Here is a 25,388-nt window from a genome sequence, read left to right as displayed (position 1 = left end):
TGCACAAAAAAAAAACCTGTATGTACATGTTTATAGGAATTTTATTCATAAGCACTCAAAACTAGAAAAATCTAAATGTCCTCTGAGAAAGGGATAAACAAATTGTGATACATCCCCATACAATACAACACTACTAAGCAATAAAATGTAATGAAATACTTAAACATGCAACAGCATGGGTAATTCTCAAATGCATCTGGCCAAAAAAAAAACAGATCAAAAAAGCTACATACTATATGCTTTCATTTATGTGTTATACTTAAAAAGGCACAACTTTAGAGAAAAAAACACATCAAGGGCTTACCAGGAGCTGGGAGTGGAAGGGAAGGACCGACTATAAAGGGGGCATGGAGGAAATTTTTGCAATGATAGGACTATTCTATATCTTGATTGTGGTGGCAATTACATGTCAGTACACCTTTGCCAAAACTCACAAACATATATGGTATAAAGGGTGAATTTTGCTGTACATAAGTTATACCTTAGTAAAAAGAAAAACAATTGCTTGGTAACTCAGGTACTGTATAAAAGAGACTATCCTGATATAAATTATTAATAAGGCATTTACCTTGCTTTTTGTTTTAAAAACCACAGTTAATTATCCCCTCACATAATAAATGTTTATTTGGTGAACACTGAGCCAGGCACCTGTTATTCAATTAATATTTAATTACTAAAACATAGACTCTCAGTTGGGGGTGATTTGTCCTTTCTGATGCATTCTTTATCAAAGCAGGAGCATAACGAGATTCCTATACTTAACTAATTAGTTTGGCCTAACAGTTGTATTCGGATCAAAAACCAGCCCATGTTTACATTTATCTACTGCAGAAAGCTTTTCTTTAAAAGTCATATAGAAGGAATCCCATATGACATCATCCAAAATCCATTTTGGCTAAAAGTGTCTTTTAAAACATGTAAAGATCTTATATATGATATGTTTAACATGTATAACAGCAAAGCTGAATATAAATGCCATGAAGTTCTTCACTGGCAAGTGGAACACTATGGTGATTGATATGATTTGAATCTGTGTCCCTGCCCAAATCTTGTGTTGAACTGTAATCCCCAGTGTTGGAGGTGGGGCCTGGGGACAGGTGACTGGATCACAAGGGCAGTTTCTCATGGTTTAACACCATCCCCCTTGGAGCTGTTCTTGCAATAATGAGATCTGGTTGTTTAAGAGTGTGTAGCACCTCCCGCTTTGTCCTCTTGCTCCTACTCTGGCCATGTGACCAGTGTGCTTCCCCTCTGCCTTAGGCTATGAGTGTAAGTTTCCTGAGGCCTCCCCAGAAGCCAAGCAGATGCCAGTATCATGCTTCCTGTACTGCCTGAAGAATCGTTAGCCAATTAAACCTCTTTTCTGCATAAATTACCCAGTCTCAGGTATTTATAGCCATGTGAGAACAGACTAATACAGTGATATATGTCCAAACACATACATTTTATGGCAGATAAGAACCTGTTTACTAGCCAGCATCATTAACCGTACAAATATATTTTGTAGCAATTGAGTCTATCTCCTCCCCAATCAAAACAGATTTTAGATTGCAATTTTAAAACACCAACCAACTTAAATAAACCTGAAATTCTTTAAAAGTCCATTGTCTATGAGTTTCCAATGCTGCTATAATAAGCAACAGATTCTGTTAAAAATAGACTTACAGAGGCTTTCCATTTGTTGTATCAAATATTTCCTATAAAATATACCTTAGAATTATTGTAATAGACTTTTGTTAATCACTTAACCTGTAATAAAAATATTTCTAATGATAATTTCCAAAAACTGTATAGAAGGTAGCTCCATATTAAACTTAAAAATCTCTAATAAATGAAATTCAAGCAATAAAAAAACATAAATTTATGCTACCCTATTGGAAAAATGTATGAGAAAATTTACCTCAATTTTCTCAGGAAATGCTAATCTTTGGTCACATACTTTCTGGTTAGTACATTATTCTTATTTTTTTTAATACAAACTACAACCAAACCAAAAACAAACAAAAATCAGAGGTGCAAGTAAGAGAATAGCCAGATGACTGGATCTGCCTGCCAATGACTAAGCAAATACTTACCTGTAGGGGGAGTGGAAGAAACAACAGGGGGAGTTGGAGAAGTGAAGCCATCAGCAAGGGTCTGGGCACCCCCAGCAGCACCATCTGGGGCAGTGGAGGCAGGGACAGTAGCAGGAACAAGAGGGGCAGGGGCAGATGCAGAAGTAGCAGGAAGGGGAGGAGTGCCAGCAGAGACAGCAGGGGCTGAGGGGAAAGAGGAGTAAGAGGCAGCATTAATGAGGCAATCACATGAGGCAGGATTAGAAAAGGTATTAGAGTATTTAATGTTAGATATTCAGTGCTTAACACTAACCAAAAGAACAGAGTTGAAAAAAAGAGTAAAACTTATGTTAAAGGATTACTATATAAGCAGCAAATAATTCAAGATGCTCAGGGTAATGTGCAGATTTTTTCAATTCATTAAAAACAAACATTCCTTTTTATTTGAAAGCACTACTCCAGAAGAAAAGTGTTCCCTTCATATTATTTTTAGCATAACATTCTGTATATAGTATACAAAACTAACATAATACACTAAAAAACAACAGTTTTCCATTTTGAATTACACAAATCAAAAAAGACATATTCCAGATATCAGATTAAAAAAAGTTTTTTTAAAACACAAATCTTTATGATTTTTAAAAGGCATTATCTACTTGTTACCATAAGTAAATTAAGTATGTAACATTCTATTAATGTATTTTGTGTCATGTTTTTAAAACTAAGTTTTAAGTGTGCATCTCCTCAAATCAAATAAGCAGATTTTTCTGTTTCAGAGAAAAGAGAGTAGTATTTTCAGAGACTACTAAATTCCAATACATCCCCTAAATTTAACTGTCAAAACTACTTGTTATATCTGCCCAATCGTTTGTTACTAATATGGTTCTCACACTGAGTTCCCACTGTGTCCAAAGACTGCACTGTCATAACACTAGCTGGAATTAAACTTGTAACTCATAACAAAGTGTGATCTGAAACCTCAAAGCAGCAACTGAGCCACATCACCAAAGGCATAAAGAGAAGTGCAAAGTGAGCAAACACTTACAAATCCCTTGCTTACAAATAACAAATATATAAAGACTTCCCAATATTTATGATTCCTAAAGAAAAAAAATCCTGATTACGAAGAAAGCCCACCATAATTAAATCACAAATTGAATCAAATTTGAAAAGAAAAGTGAAGACGAGGCACCATGAATGTTTTACCTGGAAAGACACTGGGAGGAGATGGAGTAGGAACAGCAATAGGAACCCCCACACTACCACTTCCACTGTTCTCTCGACTGCTGCTCCGACTACTTGGGTGGCTCCCTCCACTACTCCCACTGCTGCTAAAGAAATAAGAGCCACCAAAACATGAGTATTTATAAACAGTAAGAGATCATCAGCACTTCCCGACATTTTCTGAGATGAATGTAGCTACAATAAAGGTAATTCAAAAGCATTCCGCTTCAAAAAAAAAATTTCCTTGAGCTCCAAGTCAGTGACAGGTTAAAAAAAAATGTGTGTGTGTGTGTGTGTGTGTATATATATATATGTATGTATATTTATTAATTAATAAAGTTGAGGGAAAAACTGAGTTCAATAAGCTTGTTTTGACCACATTTTGAAAAAATTATCCATAAATGTGATAAATGTTGAGGTTTAACATATTAAAACAATAAATATTGCCTTTTTATATTCCAGTTTAATGCCTATCTGAAGAAACTTCTATTATAATAAAATAAACACATTTTCCTAAACAGATTTGAGTAATTTTAATTAATAATCATACTTTGATGTACTATCCCATATTAGTGTTTTATTATGTATAGTTTTTCATCTGTAAAGTTCCACCAAAAAACAACCTGACATTTCCCACATTTGGTCCATAATTTTTTTTCCAGATCAACTGAACTCTTAAAACTTGGAGAGAAGTCTGCACTTTGAGATGTCTGTTCTTTATCAACTTCCTGACTGCTCAAAGTTGAATTAGAACATGAGGAGAGAGAGGTGAAATCAGATGAGGTTTGGGAGAATAGAGTGAGGAAAAGAACTTAGTGCTTGGAAAATGAGAGATTTACCTGAAGTAATCTGAACAGATTATGGTACTATGACCATCACATTTTGCACTGAGGTAGAGAAAATACCTGTAAGTTCGATTTCTTTGATTCACAGAAGCTGTCCTCACAGGGCTCTGCTGCGAGGGAGCCATATTACGGGTTGGGCTAGGTACGTAATCATTTGGTACCACTGGAGGACGCACTGGCTCCAGTGTGCGATAGGGGGAGTGCCGCCTACAAAAAGAAGAGCGTATGTATTGTATGATTAAGCAAGTTTCGGCACAATAAATTCAAAGAGTTGCCAGCAGTGAGATACAATTTGTAATCAGAGATAGGAAATGTGTTTTAACATAACCCAGCTACCAATTTCAGTCTTTACTAATGTATCACTTCTCCACCAGTAGGGTTTTGGTGAATATTGTAATTTTTCAGTCTCCAACCTCGTTTCCCTGTGCTAATGCAATTTTGCTCATTTATTCTCAATGAGCACAAAGGTTCTCTACCATTTAAGCCAATGTTTCCCAGACCCTACTCTCTTCTTAAAAGAGCTGGAATTCTTTTAGTATCATATTAAAGTCTCCCAACTGTACTTCATGAATGCACTAATTATTCTCCTCTCCCTTCTCTCCCTAACCAAAGATATTCAAAGACAGGAACTACAAATCTAGATTTCGGATCTATAACCCCCACACTGATGATCAATACTAGCCATAATAACTCATTTCCCTTTCTATATACCAAATATACAGAAATTAAAGTACATCTGTATACAAAAATACACACTTTAATTTCATCTTCCATTCTCACTTTCTCCCTCAACTTTCACCTTGATCTCTCTTCTCTTTCCCTCCTCAGAGTTCAACATTTACAAAGGTAGGGGGAAGGGAATGACCACCACAACAGCCTTTCTATATTATTTACTTTGAACTGTAAAATACAAGCCAGACTGGATTTATTAACACATATTTCCCGCCTTTTCCCAAAATTTCCTCGTAAAGAGGATGAAAAGAGGAAGAAAGGAAATATGACAGGAAACAGGATGCACATGGGGAAATTAGTGATTATTAAATTAGTTCTCATTTCTACTTAGGTTTCCAAATTCTTTATGACAATGATAAAGTCAATTGACATATTGTAGATGAGATCTTGGTCACTAAAAGAATAAGAACTGATCAAGATGTGAAAATTAAAAAGCTTTCTTTTCCTGAAATGATGTTGCTCTACTGACTTATGTATGGATCCCAGAGTTCCTTTAACTATTGCTCTCCTGGGGCACTCAAGTTATGGATCACTGATTTTGGATGAGATCACTTTGCAATTTACTCTACTACCCTTCAAAGTCTCCTTACATATATATATACATTAGTAATTAAAAATAAAATAAGGGACACTGGATGAAATCTTGGGTCAAAAGAGGAAAAAGTAATGTCAGGACTTTGGATTTAAAATACTAAAAGGAAGTTCCGGCATCTCTTAAATTATAATGCAAATATTAAACAATAAAATGGGAAACATTAATTTCTCCAACATCTAGTTTTCAGACAATTTTTCCCAGGCAATAAAAATGTTTTGTTGCGGCCAGGTGCAGTGGCTCATGCCTGTAATCCCAGCACTTCGGGAGGCCGGGGCGGGCAGAGCACTTGAGCTCAGGAGTTTGAGACCAGCCCGGCCAACACGGCAAAACCCCATCTCTACTAAAAAATACAAAAATTAGCTGAGAATGGTGGCGCACACCTGTAATCCCAGCTACTCAGGAGGCTGAAGAAGGAGAATCACCTGGAGGCAAGAGAATTGCCTGGGCACAGAAGGCAGAGGTTGCAGTGAGCCAATATTGCACCACCGCACTCCAGAGAGACTCTGTCTCAAAAAAATAACAAGCTCTGTTGCATCCAAGCAAAAATTCTTTGAGAACTACAGAGTGAAGGCAATGATACAAATAAGATTTTTTTAAAAAAAAAGGAGCAAAGGAACAAAATGTGGTGACTAGGCAAAGACTATGTGGAAAAACAGGTTATAGCCATCAACTAGCAGAGTGGGCCTCAGCAACTCTGGTCCCCAAGGATCCTGCAGAACCATTGCTAATATACAAGGAAAACAAACACTGGTATATGAGCAAATATTCAAAACTTGAAAATAACACAAAGTTCCATTTTTCTAGGGACTTTCTAGGGACTAAGTAGCTTATCTTACTAACAATCTTGACTTAAAACCCAACAAAATCCATAAGGCACTACACATGATACAAATGTAAATGTTTACATAGGAAAATAAAAACAGAGTTTCTCTTCATCTCTCTACCCCGACCCCTGGCACCATTATACACTACTATGCCATCTACATTCTACCTTGAAGTTTAAATCTTATTTGATCCACTAGATTTTCTCTCTCTCTAAGCAGAATTATTTTGTCCACCCCTAATAAAGTCATCCTATTCCTGGTTAGAATTTATTTTTATTCTTTGGTCTCCTACTGTCCTATTATCTCTCTTCCAGCACTATCCTCCACTATATCTCAAATCATTTTGTCCTATCCTGATTCAGTGCTTGATTGGGTTTCAGTTATTTGAAGGTTTGTGGTTGTTTTGTTGTTGTTGTTGTTGGTGGTGGTGGTGGTGGTGGTGGTGGTGGTGGTGGTGGTGGCGGCGGCGGCGGTGGTGCTGAGGAAGCCAAAAACAAGACTGTCAATTAAAAACTTGTTTAGCATATATCATAAAGCCAATGGTTGTCAAAACATTTTGTCTTTGTCTTATACATTTTTAAACATCCAATTTGTGGTACAGTGACCCTAAAAAATTGACAGAGGACAAATATTACCCCCCTTTTACAGATGAAAAAACCGAATTCTTGGCAGCTGACTATGTAGGAATTATAAAGTAACAGCACAGCTGAAACAGAATTTTAATCACCTGGCTATACTAATGCCAACCTAATCATAAATCTCAATCACAGTAAGTCAAGTTTATAATACGATGCTCTAGAAGAAAAAAAGTCAAGCTTTTCCATTAATTGGCCATTTTTGCCAAAAGTCAAATCTAGAGCCCAACTCTGTAGGACCAAAATAAAGCTCCATATTCTTTTTTTTTTTTTTTTTTTTTTGAGACGGGGCTCACTCTGCCACCGAGGCTGCAGCACAGTGGCATGATCACGGCTCACTGCAGCCTCAACCTCCTGGGCTCAGGTGATCCTCCTGTCTCAGCCTCACGAGTAGCTAGGACTACAGGTGCGTGCCACCACACCCAGCTTATTTTTGTATTTTTCATAGAGACAGGGTTTCACCATATTGCCCAGGCTGGTCTTAAACTCCTGGGCTCAAGTGATCTGCCCACTTTGGTCTCTCAAAGTGGGGATTACAGGCATGAGCCACCACACCTGGCCTGAAGCTCAATATTTTATAATCTACACAGCTTAAAAAGGATAGTTGGAGTTAAACTGTAATATAAAAGACTATATAAATTTTCTGAAAGAAAAGGAATTAAAATTAGACTGCAATTTACAATAAACCATGAACTTGGGCTAGGATTTTACCTCAAATTTAAAATTCACTAGAAAAATAATTCCTCAACAAATCTTTTTGAAGTATAAAAATGTGTTTCCTAAGAGAAGAGAAAGTTATACACACAAACAACAATCCTACAAAGAAAATGGTCTCTCTTCAAATATTCAAAAAATAATTTAAATGTATGTTGTGCTTCATTTTTAAACAATACTACACAAAATGGTTTTCAATTACTACTTATATACTCACCCAAGTGTCCCTTTCCCTGACATAGGGGGACTAGGGGGCTTCTGAGTTGGAGGTGTTGTACGCGGCAGCCCACCCATCTTCATGTTCTGGGTACTCACCTAAAAAATTTTAAGGAAAACTCAACTTGTATGCAGTGAAACAAAGTGGCACTTTTGGGAAATAATGCTACACTACGTAACAAAGGAAGGGAAGGTTTAAATACAGGGAAAAAATTAGAGGCCATGCATTTCATATGCAATCTCTACTCTACTATTATTCTACAGTTGTACTCAAAGGACTCTTCCTAACGTGAGATTTTCAAATCATTATAAACTTGTATGCAAAGACTTTATTTGCCATTAGGCCATCACACCAACAGATCACTGGTTAGACTATTTGATATTACATTCAATTAAAATTAAATAGAATAACTACAAAATTTTAGTTTTAATAAAGAGTAACTCAATCAAAAACAATAATGCTTTTAAGCAATTCCTTATTTTTAGAGATAACTTTTTTTTTTTTTTTTGAGATGGAGTCTCGCTCTGTCACCCAGGCTGGAGTGCAGTGGCACGAGCTTGGCTCACTGCAACCTCTGCCTCCCAGGTTCAAGCAATTCTCCTGCCTCAGCCTCCCAAGTAGCTGGGACTACAGGTGCATGCCACCATGCCCAGCTAATTTTTTGTATTTTAGTAGAGACGGGGTTTCACCATGTTGCCCAGGCTGATCTCAAACTCCTGAGCTCAGGCAATCCGCCAGCCTCGGCCTCCCAAAGTGCTAGGATTACAGGTGTGAGCCACTGCACCCGGCCAGTAACTTTCTTTAGATAGTAAGCATATCATAAGCAAAATACATTTCCCGAATAAAAATATGCAACTATGTATATGATCCACTGTAACTAGAGAATATAAAGACAAATCATGTAATATATACAGAAAATATTAGTTTTTTAAGTTGTGGGCCAGCCTTATAAGTCCGATTTAGTTAGTATCTTCTTATGAAGGAACCACCTACCTGAAAACTGCTAGAAGTTCAAGCCATGTTCCTAAACATCTGAACCAGAAAGTTAGGGCTGAGGTATCCCATTCAACTGGGAGCAGCACAAGGGCCACAGGCAATGTCCTAGTTCCAATGGGAATTGGACCCACTCCGGCCCAAACTGAAGGTGAATTCAGGCATGAGAAAGATGTAACATAGTCCTAAGTCAGAGCTGGACCGTAACTCTTCTCACTATTCTATCCCCAACTGAAAATGCAAGTGTGGGAAAGATGGGTAATCTGGGAATAATGGAGGTCACCAAAGGAGTATGTTAGCACTTATACAGAAAGCCCTGGCTATCTCAAAAAGCTAAGAAAAATCACTCACAAGTGTAGTTCAAATGCAGTCTCAAGTTGAGACTACCAATGGGTTAATGTTCACCACACAGGTTCATATATGATTCTATTTTAAGACCCTAATATTTTGAATTGCCATCTTCAAAACATATTTTGAAAAAGGACCTCAACTTTTCTAAAAATAATATGGCTAGAGTAGTCAAATTATACTTTCTAAATAAAATTGCAAGACATTATACCATTGAAATCAGAATATATTTATAACTGTAACTTCAGAATATAAATTTTAAGAAAGCAAATCATAATTGTATACAGAGAAGTGAGGCTATCAAAACCAACCCTGGCTTAAGTGGAATTGTTTAAAATCCTAAAATACTACTTGTTATTTGAATAGGCAAGAAATACTATCTCAAGAAACAAATTCTTCAAATGAATAGCCCAGTGAACAAGTTGTGTGTGATGTTAAAACAATCTTTAATGACAAATGATACCTTTGAAATGTCAATATTTTAAAGTGAAGCATTTATCTGTAATCCTTTTGTAGTTGCTTTTAAACAATAAAAACAAACAAACATTATCAAGTAAAAGTAAAGATTAACTTATCCTTGCTCTCCCTCTCATTAATAAGCAGAGGGTATACTACTCGTATCTTAAAATGAAAATGCCAGAAAAAGCTTTTTTAAAAAAATCAATCCACATTTGGGGAAAATTTTAGGAGTAATATGACAAATAATGAATAGCTTTTAAAACTGCATATATTAATTTCTGAAATCAGAAGATTTTTTTAAAGTGGTAACCAAAGTCCTTTAAGCTCAACCTTAAACAACATAAAACCCAAAGTTACTTTAAGTGATGAGGGAGAAGTGAACCAAACACTAAAACTACATCAATTTGCTGAGAAACAGGAAGGAAAAGGAGCAGGAATTTAAGAGAGAATTTTATTCTATACATGGGATAGCTAAAATATTTGAAAAGAGCTTTCCAACTTTTATTTGTTTTAGGTTTTGGTATGCAAGGTGTTTTTGTTTAAATTGCAGTATCTTCTGTAAGTCTTCAGACCTACCCCCCACCCCCCAAAAAAATAGCATAAAATAAGCAATCTCTATATTAAAATCTGGTGGACATTTATTATTATTATTATTTTTTTTTTTTTAGACAGAGTCTCGCTCTGTCACCCAGGCTGGAGTGCAATGGCCTGATATCAGCTCACTACAACCTCCACCTCCTGGGTTCAAGCGATTCTCCTGCCTCAGCCTCCTGAGTAGCTGGGATTACAGGCGTGCCACCACGCCCAGCTACTTTTTGTATTTTTAATAGAGATGGGGTTTCGTCATGTTGGCCAGGCTGGTCTCGAACTCCTGACCTCAGGTGATCCACCCATCTCGGCCTCCCAAAGCGCTGGGATTACAGGCATGAGCCACCACGCCTGGCCAACATTTCTATGAGTATAACTTGGTACATTTTATGATCTGTAGAATCATCAAATGACTGTATATTTGTTTGGCTAATGGGATTGAATGACTAACCTAAGTCACTTAAGAAACAAGAGTCTCTGTAGAATGTTCAAACAACCTAATTTTATACCTCACTAATATTTCATTACCTTTCTATTAAAAGTTTTTCAATATTTCCTCAAGGCATCTTTTCCCTTGTGAAAAATGTTTCTACGCTAAGTAAAGCAATAAACATGCTATGCAGGATATAAATACTGCCATCAAATTTGAAGAAAAGGAAGAACAGAAATAAATGCCAAACAAAACAATTTTTATAATAGGTAAAATCTACATCATAATTAAAGTTAAACTATATTTCAGAACTAAAATAATCTGGTAAATATAAAAATATATTTACTAGACAGCCATCATGATTGATCCTAAAACAACTATTCTGAGAGAAGTATTTAAGAGATAAAACATTTCCTGACAAGTAGCAAAACACATGAGATCTCTATGTGCTGATGGAGAGCAACTTAACGAGAGCGAGAGAGAGAGAGACAGAACACATATCATAAACTCAAGACAAGGAAAACAAAGCAATACTGCAGCCACTTCATAATAGTAATTTCACTTGAAATACTTTTTAAAGTTACAAACATAGCAGAACTATCATCAGGCACATACAACAGTTTAGGAAATTAGAACAATACTCTGGTGGCCGGTACCAATCATAATTTTGTTATGTATTTTTTTTATTTCATAAAATGAAAAGATCTCAAGAGCTAAGTGAAGCAGGTATTAGGTACAAGAAAGAAAAGTTGGAAAAGTCCCCACTTTTTCCCTACCAGAGAGAAACCTCCAAAACAGAAGAAATATTTCATTTAGGTGATGAAAATTAATGCATGGCCACAGCTCAAACACTTTCCCACTAGGCTATGATGAAGGAATGCAAATACCACCGGAGGTAGAAACAGTTCCTTTATGACCAGGCTTTGGAGATCACTACAACTGGCAGCACTCATTAAGCCAATTATTGTGACTTAATACTTTTTCTACAATGCTCCTACCTATACTGCTCTACCTTCTTTGGTACATTCAATACTTCCTTGAATACTGATATAATATTCATTATAAATATCATGCCTGGACAGCCAAGTATCTCTAATTCATAGAAGACATCACCTCTGCTATGAAACCTCCCATTAACAGATGACCTACTACAACAGAACAGTGGCAGACGCATCCTAAAATGTTATGTGCAGTATACCCCTCATATATTAATCTCCTACCAGACCTCTAGGCACAAGAGTAAAGGCATGTGGGGAAAAAAAAAAGGGAGCCTGTGGGGGAAAAAAAGGAGACAAAACGGTCTATAGAATGATTTCTCTGCTTTAAAGGTATTTTGAAATAAATAAGACTTACATGCCTAAAATAAAAAGCAACGTCTGGCTGCGCATGGTGGCTCATGCCTGTAATCCCAGCACTTCGGGAGGCCAAGGTGGGCAGATCGCCTGAGGTCAGGAGTTCGGAGACCAGCCTGGCCAACATGGCAAAACCCTGTCTCTACTAAAAATACAAAAATTAGCTGGGCGTGGTGGCAGGTGCCTGTAATCCCAGCTGCTTGAAGGCTGAGGCAGGGAGAATCTCTTGAACCCGGAAGGCAGGGGTTGCAGTGAGCCATAGCGCTACTACACTCCAGCTTGGGGTGACAGAATGAGACTCCATCTCAAAAAAAAAAAAAGAAAAAAAAGAAAAAGCAATGTCTACAGATTCTATAGAAATAAAAAAAGAAAAAAAAAAGAAATACCAACGTGGGAAGAAATCGTTAGAAAAACCAGCTCCGGTTTTTCTCTATGAAACTTCCCTAATAATTTCTTAAACTTGTTAAGTTTTAAAAGAACAGGATTCCAGACTGGGCAACACAGCAAGACCACATGTCTTTAAAAAAAAAAAAAAAAAAAACAGCCAGGAGTGGCTGTAGTCCCGCTACTTGAGAGGCTGAGGCAGGAGGATCACTTGAGCCCAAGGATACAGTGAGCTATCATGCCAGTGCACTCTGGCCTGAGCAACAGAGCAAGATCCCATCTCTTTAAAAAAAAGAAAAGAGAATTTAAATATACAAATAGAAGAGGGGAAGTGTGTGTAGGTTGTGTCTATATGTGAAATAGGATGGGAAAAAGCTGAGGTCAGTCACCTTTGGGCCCTCATTCTCTGTTCAGTTTTGTTCCCCATTATAGTCCCATCTAGTACATAATTATTTGGCCTTCTAGAGACCTCTATCCCTCTCTTCAGAGGATGTATGTTCCTACTTCAATTCCTAAGGGACACCAGGAAAAGGACCAAAAGATCCTCTGAGGAAAATCAAAGCTGAAACCAGGAATTAGAGTACAAATTCAGGACAGAGGTTAAGATTTTTAGTAAAAGGGTTAAAAGACAAAAAAGCCTATCGAGTCGAGAGTCCAATAATAAAACATAGAGAATAAGGGAATATAAGATTAGGAGTAAGAGGAAAGAGAAACAGGTAAAGAAAGCAGAAGAAAACAAGAGAAATAAAGATGGACAAACTCCTGCTTGATTTTGAAAACAGATTCTAACAACTGGCTTTTGTCAAAACAGAATTGATGGCTTAAGGTTGGAACTTATAGGCAAAAACAGATGGGTCTCTCAAAGGTTGATGTTACTATAAAGCTTTTCTTCCAGGTGCTGTGTTGGATAAACTTTTAAGAGTGCACCTTCAACTGTACCTGAAAGCTAGAAATATAAGGGGAATTTATCATATTTCTGTAAGGAATGACAAATACTTGCTAAAAATAGTACTCAAGTGAAAACGGTCCATTTTTTAAACATGGGGCTAAATGATGGATCTTCAAGATCTTAAGCAAAATTTTTAAAAGTATTATATTCTTAATTTGCTGGTTGTAAAACCCTTAAGCCCTGCTCATTAATTATTAAGAATCTGAGCCGGGTACGATGGCTCACACCTGTAATCCCAGCACTTTGGGAGGCTGAGGCGGGTGGATCACAAGGTCAGGAGTTTGAGACCAACCTGGCCAATATGGTGAAACCTCGTCTCTACTAAAAGTACACAAATTAGCCGGGCATGGTGGCAGGAGCCTGTAATCCCAGCTACTAGGGAGGCTGAGGCTGGAGAATCGCCTGAACCTGGGAGGCGGAGGTTGCAGTGAGCCGAGATCGTGCTACTGCACTCCAGCCTGGGTGATGGAGCAAGACTCCGCCTCAAAAAAAAGAAAAAAAAAAAAAAAAAGAATCTGCTTGGGTGATGTTGAACTGAAATAATACATTAAAAATCAGAAGTTTTTATTACTTTTGATTAAACTAATATGCTTATTTTAAAAATACTTAAGTTTAGCTTCATTAGTGACAATTTTAATGCTTTCAACAGAAAAATTCATTACAAACACATCATACTGACCTCAGTAACAGGGTCTTAAAATTCTTTTTACTACTAAAAGAGTACTAGCCAGGCATGGTGGCTCACAACTGTAATCCAAACATTTTGGGAGGCCGAGGTGAGAGGGGGGCTTGAGCACAGGAGTTCGAGACCAGCCAGGCCAACACAGTGAGATCCCATTTCTACAAAAAATTATTTAAAAAATAGCCAGGCATGGTGATGCACACATGTAGTACCAACTACTCAGGAAGCTGAGGCAGGAGAACCACTTGAGTCAGGGCAGTCAAAGCTGCAGTGAGTCGTGATCACACCAGTGCACTCCAGCCTGGGTGACAGAGTGAAACCCTGTCTCCAAAAAAGAAAAAAAAAAAAAAAAAACAAGAGTAGGGAACAGGAACCAGTTCAAGGTACATTCCACTTTTATGTGGCCTTAGGTATATATGAAAACACCTCCAATATGGCATTCTATCCACTGACCTTGTACGTCCTTTGCTGTAAAACTATTACCATACTGTTTTTAAAAATCTTATGAACTCTTAAATTTGTAACTTGACTGAAGAAAAAGTTAATCCAAATTTCAGATGACAAGAACCATTAAGCATCAAACATGCTGTATAAAATAGTAAAAGTTAAACTTTTAAACAAGGAGGTCTCTTCTGAGTCAAATCCCACATGTCTGGTCCTAAAGTATGATGACTTTCTCTAGAGACTGTCTGAAAAGTAAAAAAAGTATGACAGCAATGGGAGCAGCAAAGACAGAGCTCAAAAAGTGCTGAGAAAGAGAAAAAGAGAAGTAGAAAGAAAAAGGACTAGGTCTTAAATAGGTTTTAAATTTTAAACAACATTTATATCAGCTACCCTGATTTAAATGAGGATAAGGAATCCACAATGCTATTGCTCATCAGGAGACTTCTAAGACACTTGCTAGAATCCACAGGTCTCCAAAAAGCTCAGGGATCTTATCTAAGCGTGATTCTTCATTAGATCTTTCTAGGAGACTCTGTTTGGCCTATCTCTCACAATGGAAACAGATCCTGACGCAGGAACATCAAGAAGGAATCATAGTGGGGCTTAGAGAAAACAAGCATGAGATAGTGGCTTGGGCAAGCTAGTCTAAACTTTAAGGGTAAAGAATTTGTGTGTTTCTGTATTTTTTCTTCAGTTAAACTTTCCACGTATTTCTATCACTTTGGAGGTTAACACATCAATGGTCAAAATTTGAATACAGACTTTAGGGTAAAAGGACCAAAGCAGCCACAGTCTGCTTTTGGTCTAGTTCACTGCAACCCACTTATTTCAAGCAAAAGGAATTTCTTCACAATTCCACACTTACTCACCATGACTGAGGATTTGGAACCAACAATCCAATCAATAATACAGGAGTCCATATGCCTGGGCTCTTCCAATCAAATCTACCTACCACGGGCAGGTGAAAGTTGTGTGGCCATAGTTAGTACTAGTTAATGATTCAGAGCTCAGTCATCTTGTCATCACTTTCTACACTAAAGATATGGCAAATAATGGGTGTTAGATGGGAGGAATATATATTTGAAAATAAACTATAAAACTCACCTACAAAAAAAAATCAAAGAAGAAATGCATGCTAAGTTTTGTATATAATTTTAGTAACCTTGTATTTTAGGCAGGCTTCTTGAATATAGTTGAATTTCTTTTATCACGAATCCTCCACGATACCAAAACGTTATTGAAAGGAATCATAACAGGAAATATCTCTAATTCTTAACTGATATTCTGTTAAACATTATCATGAGCTTTTGATGTTTTGCATATAATTATATTCACCTTTAAAAGCTCTTACAGTTTATATTGAAATATATTCTTTATACAGCTATTTGGAAAAAAGAATAATTTTTCTACAAAATATGATACTGCAACTTAAAAAAAAAACCCGTGTCACTGAATATTTTCTGCTTCTCAATTTCTTTACACTGATTAAAAGATAATGACATATTGTCCATAAGGTATATCAGAAAGCACACCATTTATAGAATAAAAAGGCTATTACACAGGGGGAGGGTTAAATAAAGCACATTAATTGGCCCTCCGATTCATAACAAAGTCTCTATATTTATAAAAATCCACCTAATTATATTTCATAATATTTTTATGATAGGGTAGCTTACATTTCAGTTTCACAAAATATATTAACATTACAAAATAACCATTCATTCAACAAATATTTACTAAGCACCTAATGTGTGTCAGGTACTGTTCTAGGCACAAAGGATAGAGCAGTGAACAAAACAGACAAAAATATCTGCCCTCAAGGAACATGAAGACACACCACAAAGTTGCATGACAAAAAATAAAACAAAAAGGAGGAATTATTTATTGGGTTTTAAAAGGCCAAGTGTTAACTATCTCTTTAACTCCCCATATGTAATATTCTACATAAGAACAAAGAATGGAAATCCAGCCCTGGAATCTCTTACCTTAAATCTAAGCAACCACTTAATGCATAAATGGAGCAAATAAAAGAGGTAAGGAAAAAAAGCATTGAAAGGTTAGTTGAAACTTCAGGATGTGAAGAGAAAGGAAAAAAAGAAAAAACAAGTTAAGCATTCAGCATTAACAAAATAATGTTTCAGTAGATCATAGAAAGAGTGGTTAAAGCAGAATGTGTCATGAACAGAAGTTTCTTTGATGAATTTAAGATACTGTTTTATTCCAAACTTTAATTTTATTAAAGATTTCTTCAAATTAATGACCCTTAAACACTGAAAGTCAAAAAATGAAGGGGCTAGAATCCTGAAAGAAAAACATTTTACTTCGAAGATTATAAGAATGGGGGATGTAAACCTATGAATTATATATTTTTTTAAAATGTGATTACTTTTTTCTTATGTAATTGGGCAAACACAAATGTCTTATTTTATATTCTAAGTGTCTTTTTGGCATTAGATTCTGGAGGTATTCTAAAATATTCCATTAGCAGTTGTTAGCCTTGAATAAATTTTCCCAAGTTAGAAGAAATTTCAGTTATTAACTAACCATCCAATTACACATCTTATTTCAACATGCTCTTATCAGTAATCTAAATGCATGTAGGTATTGGCTATAAAATTAAATATTGGGCAGGCATGATGGCTTACACCTGTAATCCCAACATTTTGGGAGACCAAGGTGGGAAGATCACTTAAGGTTAGGAGTTCATGACCACCCTGGGCAACACAGACAGGCCCTGTCACTACAAACAAAAAATTTAGCTCAGCATGGTGGCACGTGCCTGTAGTCCCAGGGAAGCTGACAAGGGAAGATCACCTGAGCCCAGGAGTACAAGGTTGGAGCGAGCTATGATTGTGCCACTGCACTCCAGCCTAGGTGACAGAGTGAGACCCTGTCTCAAAAAAGTTAAATTAAATATCATATTCCAGATAATGGTGCTTGCATCGAAACTCTGAAGAGAAAGAGATTTTAAAAATAAACTTACAGTGTATATTTTCTTTTTACCTAGATCTACATTAAATTTAGATTTAACTGATTTCCACCCGTAACAGTGTGTTTTTTAAGTATGCTTACATTAGAAAAAAAAATCAACTACATGAACTGTACAGTATAAGCATGTATGTATATTTATTTAGTCAAATCTGGTAAGTCACGGTCTTTCAAACTACTGATCAGACATAAATTAATACTCAGCTAAAGCTCTGAATCATTAAGTTCAAACACCAATTTAAATGAAATTTGCATGTTCTAGACACCCAAATACATCTTAAAAGACAGCCAAAATATATAATAGTTACACACTCAAAAGCAGTGGCAATATTAATTCACCTATTACTTTTACCTAACACTATTTTTGCCCAAAATGTTGGGATAAAATTATTTTAGAAAAATTCGAAGTACATGTTTATTAATATATGTTGTTTTTGAAAACTAATGCCAAAAGTCTGCTGATAAATACTTGAGATAAGGTAAACACTTTCATAATAACATGATGAATGATTTTTTAATCAGTCAAATTAAAATTGGAAAGATTACACTACACTTATTTACTCAAACCATAGGAGGTATTAGCATAACTAAGCAAATATAATTCATTCAAAGATGATTGTTTAAAACTTGAGAATACATCACTAAGAAAAAGCAAGAAGGGTAAAACAGTTATAGTAGCAAGGAATCTTCACAACCACAACTGGGTCAAGACTTTGTCCTCTAGGAAAGAAAGATAGATAAAAAGCTTAATTTTCTCAAGAGTTAGTTTCATTATAGGTTACTACTTTTAAAAGCTTGAAAAAAATTATACCTACCTTTACTCCATGTCCAATATCATCTAGAATTGTATAGTCAATAGGTTTTCTAATATAACGAACTGGTCGTTCAAGGTTGGCTGGAGCAATAATCTTATGTGTCCTTGAAGTGTTTTTATTGGTAGTCAAAATACCAATTTCTCTTCTTGCAACTTTCTCTTTATGAATATCAACTGTCTGCAAAATATAATGTAAAAAACAACACAAAAATGTATAGTTCTAATATCCACAAAAATCAAAATATATATGCCTAGAGATTTAATATTGCTACTCATATTCTAAACTATGCTTGCTAAATTTTATTCTTCTGGACTACTGATTTTCTCCATTTTTAGGTTAAAGCAAGGGCTGGTAAACCATGGCTCACAGGCCAAATCTGGCCCATCACCTGATTTTTACAGACCACAAGCTAAGAGTGGTGCTTACATTTTTTAATGTTTGGAGAAAAGAACAACAAAAAAAAACCTTCACGTGAAAGTTATATAAAATTCAAATTTGCTTTTCCGCAAGTAAAGTTTTATTGGAATACAGCCATGCCGCTCACTTGCTTATCTGTCTAGGCTTTACACTATAATGGCAGAGATGAGCCACAACAGAGATGGTATGGCCCACAAAAACTGAAGTATGTATTAGCTGGCTCCTTTACAGAAAAGGTTTGCCAACCCCTGAGTTAAAGCATGCTAATTTTTGCCTCTCCATTAAGATTTAGACTAATATAGTGATTAAGAAAGCCCCCGAAATTAATCTAGTTACATTTTTAATGACCTATTAGTATAATTTCTATTCATGTTTAAACATCTTTTTATTTAAAAAGAAAGAGGGCTGAAATATAATGTTAAAAATAAAGCCAGGCACAGTGGCTCAGGCTTGTAATCCGAGCACTTTGGGAGGCCAAGGTGGGCAGACTGCTTGATCCCAGGAGTTCAAGACCAGCCTGGGCAACATGGCGAAACCCCGTCTCTACAAAAAGTAGCTGGGTATGATAGCATGTGCCTGTAATCCCAGCTATTTGAGAGGCTGAAATGAGAGAACTGCTTGAGTCCAGGAGGTCAAAGCTGCAGTGAGCCATGAATGCACCACTGCACTCTAGCCTGGGTGACAGAGCAAGACCCTGTCTCAAAAAACAAAAAAGCCATTTTTTGACCCCAAAAGACCAAGTTGCTTGGGCAAAGCTGCTTATATTTTATCATGACAAAATGCCTGTAAAATATTTCATTAATTTATTTATATTTATTAAATGCTCACATAGGACATAAGAGTAAGAATGTATTGTAATTACAATCTTCTATTTGCTAACAGAGCGTGACTTTCTCCACATACACAGGTAATTAGTACACTAAAGCAAAATTTGTTAAACTGCAAGCTGCAATTTAGTGGTATGTAAGCAGCAATTATTTCAAACCAAATAGAACAGAAACATCAGACTGCATGTACACATAGTAAGGTAAAATACTGTTTCTTGAAAAGTCTGTTTATTATATATATAAATAGATACATGAATTAAGTGCTGAATACAACGTAAAAAAATTTTTTTTCTGTGTGTTGCAGTCAAAAGAGTTTGAAAAATCACTTCACTAAAATGGTTCACATCTCTTACCACCGATTCCTGACTCAAGCAGCAATCAATAGACACATTTTTTGCTAACTTCTCCCCAGTCCCACTTCAATGTCCTACTTCAATTTCCCCTTTCTAAAAGAATCTGGTACTAACAATGAAAAGATAATCATCATGACATTATAAAATACTGCTTTAAGAAATCTGAACACTGATCATTTATCCTTCTAAACTGCCTCAAGTATGAGGTAAGCTTGAAACAAATTCAAAGCCTCTTATTTCTCTACAACCAAGAGATCTTAAAAACAACAGGATCTATATGTTCCAGAGCTAACGAATGTACAAATGGAACATCAAATAAAAAACTAACCATGGTGGTAATCTTACAATTTTAAGTATTTCTTTTTAAGAAAAAAAAATCTCGGCCAGGCGTGGTGGCTCACGCCTGTAATCCCAGCACTTTGGGAGGCCGAGGCAGGCAGATCACAAAGTCTGCAGATCGAGACCATCCTGGCTAACAAGGTGAAACCCCGTCTCTACTAAAAATACAAAAATTAGCCAGGCATGGTGGTGGGCGCCTGTAGTCCCAGCTACTTGGGAGGCTGAGGCAGGAGAATGGCATGAACCCGGGAGGCGGAGCTTGCAGTGAGCCAAGATTGTGCCACTGCACTCCAGCCTGGGCAACAGAGCAAGACTCCATCTTAAAAAAAAAAAAAAAAAAAAAAAAAAGAAAAGAAAAAAATAATCTCTAAACTTTTCTACGCATGTTAGGCTAATTATGAGAATAGCTTTCCTCTTCAACTGCTTGGGAAAACTGTAACAGAAAAGTTAAGTTTGCATATTAGTGATGATATTGGAATTCACTTAATTTTTATAGAGAAATGGAAATTAATCACATTTTGATTAAAGTTTATTTTTATGAGACAGTATCTCACTCTGTCACCCAGGCTGGAGTGGAGTGGCCCAATCATGGCTCACTGCATCCTTGACCTCTCAGGCTCAAATGATTCTCCCGCCTGAGCTTCCTAAGGAGCTGGGACTACAGGCATGTTCCACCATTCTGGCCTAATTTCTGTATTGTCTGTAGAGTTGGGGTTTTTCCATGTTGCCCAGGCAAGTCTTGAACTCCTAAACTCAAGTGATCCACCCACCTTGGCCTCCCAAAGTGCTGGGATTACAGGAGTAAGCCAATGTACTGGCCTTGAATAAAGTTTAGTGAGTCATTCTAAATCATTAAAAGTATGGGCTAGAAATATTATTTCATACCATCAAGTATGCTTCAAAAAACAAAATATGACACTTTTTTAATAAAATGGGTCTTTGTCAGATCAATAAAAGGTTCATCAGAAAATATAATCCTCAAGACATTGTTTTTATTCTCCTCAGTTTTTAGAAATGTACTTAACTTATTCAGAAATGAAACTATAAGAGTGTAAACCTGACCAGCCATAACAGAATTACAAGCTCATAGCTTCTATTTCAAATCTGCATACTATAAATATACATTTTTTTGCAACAGGGTCTCACTCTGTCACAGAGGCTGGAGTGCAGTGGGACAATCATAGCATACTGTAGTCTTAAACTCCTAGGCTCAAGCAATCCTCTCACCTCAGCCTCCTGAGTAGCTAGGACTACAGGCGTGCACCATCATGCCCAGCTAATTTTATTTTTTGTAGAGATGGGATGTCACTGTGTTGCCCAGGATGGTCTTGAACTCCTGACCTCAAACAATGCTCCTGCCTCAGTCCCCAAGTGCTGGGATTATAGGCATGAGCCACCGTGCCTGGCACATACTAGAAATATTAATAAATCTCCGGAGAATGAACAGGGAGAAGTAATCTTCCACTTATTATTTACACTAACACACAGTAATATTTTATAACAAGCACATATTTCTTAATTGTTTGAAAAATTGAGACTTTAAAAAAGCATTAAAATATAAATTAGAAATCTGTTCATTTGATCTTATAGAGATGTGACTTGGTCTAGGGATTGGGGACATTTATATATTACCCGTATGTTCTCTTCATATACACATAAATACACTTAGCCCAAACCCACAGACCATAACAGTAAAAAAAAAAAAAGGAAGACCAATACAGTAAATAAAAAGATAACAATAATCCTAAAATAAGGGGTCATTGTTATAATAGAGCAAAAAAAATGGCACTAAGCCTCAAGGGAGAGAAGGCAAAGTAGAAACATAATGAGTTATGAGGAAATATATCAAGTCATAAGGAAAGTGAAATGTTTCCCAGGATTAAATTCTTTAAAAATATATTTGTTGTTGCTTTTTATATCAAATCTCAGAAAAAACTGAAGGCATGTTTTTTAAACATAATTTTTTAACAGCATAAGTATACAGAAAGTCAAAATAATTTAGTTTGGCTATATTATGTTTTTAATTGTCTACTTCAAAGAATGCCTATATCTTAGAAACACTAGGGGCAGGGTAACTCAACAGCGGCACTATTGACATTTTGGGCTTGATAATTCTTTGTTGTGAGCAGGGGTGAAGGCTGCTGTCTTGAGGATTGCAGAATATGGAAAAGCATCCAGGTAGATAACTGTAGCACTTCCCCACCATGAGATGTGACAACCAAAAATGTCTCACATTGCCAAATGCCCCCTTGGGGGCAAAACTTCCCTGGTTGAGAACCAAAGATCTATAGAGGAAATTCTAATTAGCTGGTCCCTTACCTCATTCAATCTCAAATTGCAATTGTTTCCAAATTTGTTCACAAAAGTCGATTCAAGATCAACACCTCTAATTTGCCTAAGTATAGATATTTGAAGTAAATAACTTTTAAAAAACATCTGTAATAATAAAGGTAATCTAACAAGGGTATAATTTGTATTCTTGCCATCATACTACCACACGGGGTTGAACTGCAGTAGTGCCTGTGGGCAGAAGAAAATATGCCTTTAGAAAATGGCTATGGTTCTATTCGGAGTTTGAATAATTTGACAGAGAGCACTAAATCTATTTCATAAACAAGCAGAAGATTCTCAGGTTGGTCCAGAAGATTCTAAGGTTTTCAGCAATCATCTGCTTCAATTTTTTTTATAGCTTTCACTTGTAGAAAATAAGCATATTCAAATTAGACAGAATAATAAACACTCCCTCCTCACATCTATCATGCAGCTTTAACATTCATAAATTCATAGACAATTGTCAGTTGTAAAAGAAATTTAGGAAAGCTCCTGTAACATATTCTTAAATAAAATATGGCTACTATATTTTTCCTAAATCAAATTCACAGCTATCAGTAATTATGGCATTTGCCTTCATGAAATTCTTTGACATTACAATGTTAAATTTCATTAAGTTAAATTTTGGAAGTACAAGTTCAACACCGATATTTAGGATGAATATTAAAAGTAAGAAAAGTATTTCAAATTTATTCTGGGTTTTTTAAGTTACTAGTTATACGACAATAAACCTACTTATTTAGAAGAGACCTCAATAACAGCACTCACCTGTGGCAAGTAAAAAATGTGTTCTGCTAGCAATCAAAGACGACCAAAACTAATTCAAATACACAATTAATATAATTAGTTTGCTACAGATCCCATTAACCAAAAAACACACCAAGATATATCACTGCAATTGTGTAGGACTTAATAAACATCTATTCTCCTACAGTTCCTTAGTAATTAGCTTCCCCATCCTTCTCACTGATATTGCCAAGCTGATCTTGCATGCTGCAGGCTTTCCCCATGACACTTCAGCCACACAGTGCCAAACCCAGGTTCCTTAAGGATACCTCTTATGGCCTTGAGATAATCATACTGACTCCCAGCTCCTCTGCAAGCCTGAGCCCCACTCCCACATCTCCCTCATGAACCCAAGCACATGCTCAGGCCACAGCAGATGACAGGAAGGTACTGCATAAAATATTTTGTTTTAGGATTATCCATGCATTGTCATTTCCCATTACCACAGATAAAATTGAGAGTTGACTGTACTGGATAGCACTACCTCAGTTAGCTGCCCATCAGTGTGGGAAAACATCTGCAATCAAACAGTTACAGTGGATTAACCCAACTAAATTGGGTGTTTTAAAATATGTCTCAATTTTTTTATTAGTAAGCTAATGTTTAAAATAAACACATTTAAATTACAATTATGCTTCAAATTATGTATCATTCATAAAACAAATTAGTTACTAACAAACTGAGTAATTTTCAGTTTTTTTATATAAAGATATAAAAACTACATAGGAAATTGGGAAGTATAAAAAGTCTACTTTCTATGCATAATTACATATTGATAACCTTCAGTGTATCTCCTTAATTAAAATTGGAACTTTTTTTTTTTTTTTTTTTGAGACAGTCTTGCTTTGCCACCCAGGCTGGAGTGCAGTGGCATGATCTCAGCTCACTACAACCTCTGCTCCCAGGTTCAAGCAATTCTCCTACCTCAGCCTCCAGAGTAGCTGGGATTACAGGTGCCCACCACCACACCCGGCTAATTTTTGTATTTTTAGTAGCGACAGGGTTTCACTATGTTGGCCAGGCTGGTCTCGAACTCCTGACCTCAGGTGATCCACCCACCTTAGCCTCCCAAAGTGCTGGGATTACAGGATTGAGCCATGGAGCCTGGCCAAAATTAGAAGTTCTTAAGCAAGGCTATCTATATAAAGTTTTTTGTTTTTTGGGTTTTTGAGACAGTGTCTCACTCTGTTGCCCATGCTTGAATCCAGTGGCATGAACATGGCTCACTGCAGCCTCGACCACCTGGGCTCAAGTGATACTCCCGCCTCAGCCTCCTGAGTAGCTGGGACTACAAGTGTGCATCACCACACCTGGCTAATTTTTGCATTTTTTGGAGAGATGGGATTTTGCCATGTTGGCCAGGCTGGTCTTGAACTCCTGACCTCAAGGGATCCGCCTGTCTCGGCCTCCCAAAGTGCTGGGACTACAGGCATGAGCCACCACACCCAGCCTAAAGTTTTTAGACAGTAAAAGCTACCCTACTTGTTGGATTCTTAAGGTTTAGACCTGCCACTGCCTTTCAATACCTAGCTCTTGAGAATAATTACTTCCAATTTTATATCATTTTATGATAATTATTTTCCAGCTCCTTGTTACCTGCGAACTAATTTAACACCTGGCCCAGTAAGTCCTACTCAGCCCTTGGGAAGGTGGGAAGAGCACTACTTTCTTAAGTTCTTTATGCTGCCTTTTGACCTTGCTTAATCTTTTATTCTAAGCCATGACAAACTTGAACATGGACAAGTACTGACTAATTTTACTAGCTAAGAAAAAAGATGGGCCTCGCTTAGAAAAATTTTAGTTTGCAAACTGATAAGAATTTTAGTTTGAAAAGTGTTTTGCAAACTTTTTATTTAAAAAAACTTACCAGAAAAGGACACAAAATAATGGGCACAGTAAGCAACATTCATCCTTATAATAATGTTACACTATACTGACTTAAAGGTATGTGTATCTGTACAAGTATTCAGTAAAATTACGTTTGCTCTGATAAGTATATATTTTGGGGAAATAGTTAATGTTAATTTAACTCCACTATCAGTTTGAAGAACAAAATTTTCATT

The 25,388-nt window shown here is 36.4% G+C and overlaps 1 protein-coding gene across 27 annotated transcripts in view; it reads right to left on the bottom strand.

Annotated features, from left to right (window-relative positions):
• Window positions 1-25,388, bottom strand: part of ABI2 (abl interactor 2) — a 112,771-nt gene that overhangs the window by 40,069 nt on the left and 47,314 nt on the right. For 5 of the 27 annotated variants that reach the window (XM_030802827.1, XM_030802831.1, XM_030802830.1 and 2 more), the window contains exons 3-8: window positions 18,273-18,449; window positions 16,455-16,472; window positions 7,841-7,938; window positions 4,184-4,330; window positions 3,261-3,385; window positions 2,076-2,258 (exon numbers count right to left, since the gene is read on the bottom strand). In XM_030802827.1, the coding sequence (XP_030658687.1) occupies window positions 2,076-2,258; window positions 3,261-3,385; window positions 4,184-4,330; window positions 7,841-7,938; window positions 16,455-16,472; window positions 18,273-18,449 (748 nt within the window). Of the gene's footprint in view, window positions 1-2,075; window positions 2,259-3,260; window positions 3,386-4,183; window positions 4,331-7,840; window positions 7,939-16,454; window positions 16,473-18,272; window positions 18,450-22,527; window positions 22,943-25,388 lie in introns of those variants that run through there. The other 22 variants (XM_030802838.1, XM_030802842.1, XM_030802841.1 and 19 more) reach the window with 11 other exon arrangements.

The sequence above is a fragment of the Nomascus leucogenys genome, chromosome 22a (assembly GCF_006542625.1).
Source record: "Nomascus leucogenys isolate Asia chromosome 22a, Asia_NLE_v1, whole genome shotgun sequence".
NCBI classification, from domain to species: Eukaryota; Metazoa; Chordata; class Mammalia; order Primates; family Hylobatidae; genus Nomascus; species Nomascus leucogenys.
The sequence above is the reverse complement of the archived record's forward strand: the minus strand, read 5'-3'. Positions and strand labels throughout refer to the sequence as shown.